General features: G+C 37.3%; 1 protein-coding gene across 1 annotated transcript; it reads left to right on the plus strand.

Annotated features, from left to right (window-relative positions):
• Window positions 1-6,787: 6,787 nt before the first annotated feature.
• BYT42DRAFT_469467 (uncharacterized protein) lies at window positions 6,788-6,970 on the plus strand (the record flags this gene model as incomplete). Its single annotated transcript, XM_051563544.1, has 1 exon — window positions 6,788-6,970. A coding segment is annotated over one exon (183 nt), but the record flags the coding sequence as incomplete, so codon positions are not given.
• Window positions 6,971-7,198: the final 228 nt, after the last annotated feature.

A 7,198-nucleotide genomic window follows, 5' to 3' on the forward strand; every position in this document is an offset into this window, starting at 1 on the left:
AGAAGCGAACGCATTAAATAGTGAACTAGCGGAAGAAATGGTCATCATCGCTGTACTTCTTTTAGTGGTAAGCAGGAATATGGAGGGAATTGTCACAAGTAAGTTATGACAAAAAAAGGAATAGTAAACTAGTGCAAGAAGTGACCGTCATCACTGGTCTGTATTTTTTTTTTTGAATGGCAAGCTCGAAGGTAGAGTGTATTCACAAGTAAGTTATTAGCAGTAGTGAAATGGGTGAAAGCATTCTAGCGAGATGAGATGCCAGCGATACGGCAACTGACCGAAATTATTTTTTTATAGCGAAATGAGGTAGCACCGGTACTGAAACAGACCGAAAACATTTTTTTTATAGTGAGATGCGATAGCACCGATACCGAAATAGTTGTAGTTCGCTGTAAGTTCTTGGGCCAGCAAAACTATAAAGAAGAGTATACTGACTTAGGGTAAACAGCATATCTTAGGAAGTGGAACTACAACGTAAATCTAGGCACACCAGGAATCATACTGTACTTGGGAAAAAATTAATAGTAAGCATTGAAGATGGAGTGAATGACGCAAGTGGTTAATTGAAAAAAAGAAAGCTTCAATAACGAATTAGCGCAAGAAGTAGTCATCATCTCTGCCCATATTTTTCTTTACTGGTAAGCATGAAGACGGAGTGAAATATTACAAGTAAGCTAATCGAAAAAAAAGGAAGATGTTCAATAGTTAGCATAAAAAGTGATCGTCATCTCTGGTCTGTATTTTTTTAGTGGTAAGGCACTAAGATAGAGTGATGACGCAAGTAGTAGTTAATCAAAAAAAAGAAGCTAAGCATTAGAATGCAAAGAGTGCAAGAAATGGCTGTCATCGTCAGGTCGGTAGGAAATGAAGAGGCTAAAATAATATGGCTAGAACCAAGAAAGGAAAGGCCGAACTTGTTTTCCAAAATTCAGTAGTGCAGTAAAGTTCTCACTAATCCAATTTCTGTAACTGCTTTTTGTCATTTGCAAAGACAAAAAAGATATATACAGTATACAGTGGGTGTCAAAAGGGTTCACATCATTGTAGAAAATTCAGTTTTTTGCCTGTAACTTTTGAACTACGAATGCTAGTCACAAACGGTCACAACCATTCAATAGACATTGTTTACTTCTATTAGTAAGCCAAATTTGAAGTTCATAGCTTTGTTATTGGATGAGTAAACTCAGATCAAAGTTAATTAGTACAGTACATGCGAACCCTTTTGACAGATGTGAATATTTTTTATTTAATACTTTGTATGTCCTCCTTTAGCCTTCAAAACTGCTTGAACTCTATCTGGCATACTTTCTATATACTTCTTACAAGTTTCAGTTGTAAATTGATTCCATTCAGTATCTATTCTTTCCCATAACTCAGTCACTCCTTTAGCCTTAGTTTCATACTGTATATACTAAGCTTGAGTTTCAGATGATGCCATAGATGTTCAATGGGATTCAAGTCTGGAGACTGAGCTGGCCATGGTAACACTTGCAAGTTATGGTCTTCCATCCATTTTTTAGTTAATTTGGTAGTATGTTTTGGGTCATTATCTTGCTGAAATATCATATCTTCACCACCAAAGGAGATACTATAGTAATCCAAAGATTGCCTCAAATGAGTATCCAAAATGTGAATATAGTCTTCTTTCTTCATAGTACCATCCAGGATTTGACAAGCATAGCCAATATCAAAGTAAGTCATGCAACCCCACATCATAACAGATCCATTGCTATGTTTAACAGTAAGATCTAAATAGTGCTCTTGCATAGCATCAGTCTTCCTCTTCCAGCAGTACTTGTTATCATCAGACCCCCAGACATTGACCTTGGTTTCATCAGACCAGACAACCTTTTTCCAATCATCAATAGTCCAATATTGATGAGCTTTGGCCCATTGTAATCTAGCCTTCTTGTGTCTTGCTGATAAAAATGGTTTTTTAATTTTGATTTTAGCTTCAAAACCCATGATCTTCAAAGTTCTGATCACAGTAGAGTAAGAAACTTCATCACCAGAGCTTTTTAAATGTTTAGTCACATCAACAGCAGACTTGAGTTCACCAGAAATCATCTTTCTTTTGATGAAAGATTTAGTCTTCTTGGAGATTAATGGCTTTCTACCAGTAGCAACCTTAGGTAAAGTAGGGAGATACTTGTTTCTATACTTGGAAACTGTTCCCTGACTTATACCAAGTTGAGTAGCAGTCTTCTTAACCGAAACACCTTGTTGTAGCAGAGTGAGAATGGAGTTCTTGAGATCAGAAGAGATGGATTTCATAATGAGATAATAAAGAAAGATAATGAAGGTAGAAGACAAAAATTAATCTCTTTTTATATCTTTTTGTGACTTAAATGACTTATAATGATACTTATATTTCTTTTTTAGATTAGATTATCATAAGAAAACTCAGAAAATCTGATCATTTAATGTAACTGTCAAAAGGATTTGCATGTACTAATTAACTTTGATCTGAGTTTACTCATCCAATAACAAAGCTATGAACTTCAAATTTGGCTTACTAATAGAAGTAAACAATGTCTATTGAATGGTTGTGACCGTTTGTGACTAGCATTCGTAGTTCAAAAGTTACAGGCAAAAAACTGAATTTTCTACAATGATGCGAACCCTTTTGACACCCACTGTATATGGACGAAAATACAATGGTGAAAGGAAGGTATTACTGTATTTTTTACATATAATAACTATCTCACCACTTGTCTATTCAATCACCATGTCCAGCTTTTCCAGTTCTTTTAAAACCAATGTCTCCATGCTCACCAGCTCTCAAGAAGAGTTTACTACTGTTGATGTTTTGGAGAGTCAACGAACCAAGCATAGTTGGATCTTCACCAATAGTCTTGCTCGCCATGAAAACCATGAAGGCATTCCGCACATTGTCTGCTAGGTAAATTGACTTGATCTTACAGACAACAACTGTCACTCACCCTTTTTTTTATAAGGTGAGGGGCTGCCGAAAAGTTTACATCAATAGAGACTATTCAACTAGCAACATCCGCCAACATTTAAAAAACCAGCACGGCATCATGGAAAGTAATGCTGACAGACACTCCAAGGCAGCTGTCAGTGGACCTTTGGACAATTTTGTTGCTCAAAGTAAGTTTCTCTCGAGTGTTTTTCATTTGACAATTTAGTATGCTTACCTGAAACGTTCCTGTTATATCTTTAGGCCAACCTGCAACTGAAATAATGAGAGATACCTGGTGCAGTCTTGTTTCGCACTTTTTGGTGAAGAGCTAGTCTCCGTTTATGCTTGTTGAATTGCCTGAGTTCCGTCAACTGGTTGCCACTGCTTCTTCAGTGCGCAACAGTATAATTACTGAGCCAGTCAGCACCGACACCACTAAGAGAGACATTGCGGTGCTTTACGAAGAGAAGAAGATCGAGGTAATGGAGCTCTTGCAACAGCAAGTAAGTCTCTCATTTACTCTCGATCTTTGAATATCAGAATGGGGGCAAGATTTCTTTGCAATTACAGCCCATTTTATTGACGACAACTGGCAGCAATGAGAGCTTCTGATTGGGTTTGAACACCCCGAAGATCGTCATACTGGTGAAGATCTGGCTGATATCTTCTTGCGCGTTCTTGAAGATTTTGGGGTGGTGCATCTCTTGTTCACTATAACCAGCGACAATGGCTCGAACATTGCCAAGATGGCAAAGGTGCTGGAGGAACGATCGATGCAGGATGGCAGATATTTTTTTAACAAGGATCACCATCACTTATCTTGCTTGGGCCATATTTTGAATCTTGCCGTCCAAAGTACCTTGAAAGATGGATTGCCTGCAGAACCATTGGCTGACAATGAGGAAGAGCATGGCCAATCCAACAATGTGGTGTCAAAATTGTGAACTGGGATCAAGATGATTAGGTATGTGGAGCAATACAAAAAATGAAAATTGGCTTTTATCAGAGAACTAATTTTACTTGTAAATGATTGACCTCAAAGTACCAAAAGTACTATATTGATTCATGCAAGAGTTTGTACCATGAGGTCAAGCAATTAAACCTTAATGTGAAGACTCAGTGGAATGCCACCATGGTGATAGTGGAGCGAGCGCTGGAAGTATGAGAGGCATACAATAAGACATGCCGTTATTTTTCTGAACTTTCCGAATTTGTACTCTCAGATGAGGATGTGACCTATTTGCAATGAGTTATTGTCCTTTTTTTGATGTTTTTGGGGTTGACAAAGGCGGTTTCTTCATCAAGGTATGAAATATAGCTTGAATTTTGAATTTACATGACTTTCTGATGGTTTTGCCTTTGATCAACATCGTAGTCTTTGCATACAATGTATTGCTTGATCAGATCGAGGATTTCCACGATAAAAGAAATCCGCCTGAACTCTCTGAAGCAGCAAGAAGAGCACAGAAAAAGCTGCAGCAATTTTATGCCAAAACAGACCAAAGCCCTGTGTATGCGACGGCAACAGCATTGGATCTGCGATTAAAGTACATGTACTGGACAGAACAGAACTGGGAGCCAGAGTTCATTGCCATGTGAAGTGCAAAGTTCAGTCAGCTTGGGCGGAATGGAAGGGCCCCAATCATGTTGAGGAAGACAAAAGTGACGACGTGCGTGATGTGTACCAACTGAAAAGACGCCGGGTGCTTGACTTGTTGCAAGCATATGTGGAGGCACCTTTGCTGATTGAGGCTGGACCCAGCAATGACGATGAAGACAGCTGTGAGCTTTTATTTTGGCGAACTGCAGAGTGAGAATGAAGTTCTTGAGATCAGAAGAGATGGATTTCATAATGAGATAATAAAGAAAGATAATAAAGGCAAAAGACAAAAATTAATCTCTTTTTATATCTTTTTGTGACTTAAATGACTCATAATGATACTTATATTTCTTTTTTAGATTAGATTATCATATGAAACTCAGAAAATCTGATCATTTAGTGTAACTGTCAAAAGGGTTCACATGTACTAATTAACTTTGATCTAAGTTTACTCATTCAGTAATAAAGCTATGAACTTCAAATTTGGTTTACTAATAGAAGTAAACAATGTCTATTGAATGGTTGTGACCGTTTGTGACTAGCATGTGTAGTTCAAAAGTTACAGGCAAAAACTGAATTTTCTACGACAATATGAACCCTTTTAATACAGTATCTACTGTAGATGGATAGAGACATTGAGTACAGTGAGACTGTTGTTTATTTTCAAAAGATATGATCTCTTTAGTATCTGATATTCAAAGCTAATAACTGGTATCGGAATTTAAATATACAAATATTATGTAACTACTCTAGTGTCTCTTACTGTATCTGCTTAAACCGAGATAATTCTTATATAGTAATATATAAACTCTATCTATACAATACTTGCCTAATATTTAGTCGAACAATTATTCTTAAATTCATACTTAGAGGAATTATCACTATCATCATAATATTGTAAAATGTCAAAAGAATTAAATATTATATCTAAAAACATAAAATTTTAATATTTTTTAAAATAAAATATAAAAATTTAAACTAATATATTACTGTATTATTAAATTGTTAATTGTATCATGAATTAAAAAAGAAGTTAGTAGAGTCATCTGATGTGGGTAGCATAAACGTAGTGTTGCTACAGTACTTGTCTATGAATATAGTATTATGATGTTGTGAGATCGTCAACATTCATGATATATTCTGAGAGTAGTAGCTGTTTTTCTTAGAGAATGGCATATAGTCCTACATAGAAGAAGCAGCACGAAAGAGGACACATTTAGTAGTATGTCTTAATAGCATCTACTGTATAAAGTACTAGACATCACATATGATACTGTCCTTCTAGATAAAGAGACATTTATTCAATACTGTACTATTTTGTTTCTGGTTGGTAGTTTACAATACTGGATTCATATACTGTACTTACAGTAGTAGCTAATTAAAGATATATTTGGAATAGGATATTCTATTTGCAATATTTAAAATTCTGCACTCAAATTTGTATATCCAAAGGTCTCACTGATGAGATTTTCTTAACTTTAATCTTTTATCAATAAGCTTCCATTCAGGTTAATTTTTTGATGAGATTTAGTTGATGTCATGACCATTCCCGCGCACACGTTGTCTTGGCGATAATGCATGACCATGTGCATTATTGGTCCAAGCACACTCCTTCACTGTTGCCATGCTGGTCCATGCGCTTACCCCTATACTTGCTCTTGTGTTCTCCTCTATCGATCTATGTGTTACCTCATGTTATGCTCTGCATTTCATTTATTTATTTTATTATCGTTGTCTCTTCTGTTTCGCATCTTTTAGTATAAATACCCGATCTCTTTTATGAAATAAACCTCAGTCAAGAATTGTGTGTGTATTTTCTCATACTACCTTGTTCTCCATCTTGTCTTGTCCTTGTCTTGGTTCTTTTCCTGTTTCTATTCTTGTTCCGATTTCGTTCTTGTTTCTTGTTCCTGGTTTACTGTATTCCTCTTCTTGTCTTGTCTTGTCCTTGTCTTGCGAAAGCACTTAACACCACCCTCTTGTCCAGCTTGCACTGATCCCCCCGTAATCAGTGCATAACAGTATTCTTGACTCATCTGTGTTACCTGCTTTTTCTGTTCCTGTACCTGCCCCGATTTTGTTTTATGCAATCATCAGTCGCTGATATTGCCGCCATTTTTGATCAATTGTCTGTAAATTCTCCCACTCTTGCTTCTCCTTCCGTTCCTACCACCCCTCATTCACCCCTCATTTCTCCAGTTGTGCCTGCTGCCATGGGTACTGACCAAAACCTGAGTCCTGTTGCTGTGACCTCAAGCCCTGCCAGCATCAACAAACCGCCCTTGTTTGATGGAACTCCAAGCAAGCTCGAAGATTTCATTGTCCATGTCAAAATGAACATATTCAATGATTCAGCCCGCTACTCGACCGAAATTAGCAAGATCATTTTCTTGTGTTCATTCCTGACTGGTTTTGCTTTCTCCTGGGCTCGGCCATACCTCGAGAAATTAGGTACTGACGACCTTGATCCATGTATGTCGACCTTCACTGCGTTTCTTGATGAACTTCGTGCTGCTTTTGGTGTCGTGGACGAATTATTGGTTACTGAAACTGCCCTGATCCGCCTCCGCCAGGGGTCTTCCTCTGCATCTGAATATACTGCAACTTTTCGTCGCCTAGCCGTTAAAACCGGTTGGAATGATGCCGCTCTGTTAGGACGCTACCGTGATGGT

This window comes from Radiomyces spectabilis (assembly GCF_025331425.1).
Source record: "Radiomyces spectabilis strain NRRL 2753 chromosome Unknown BYT42scaffold_14, whole genome shotgun sequence".
NCBI lineage: Eukaryota > Fungi > Mucoromycota > Mucoromycetes > Mucorales > Radiomycetaceae > Radiomyces > Radiomyces spectabilis.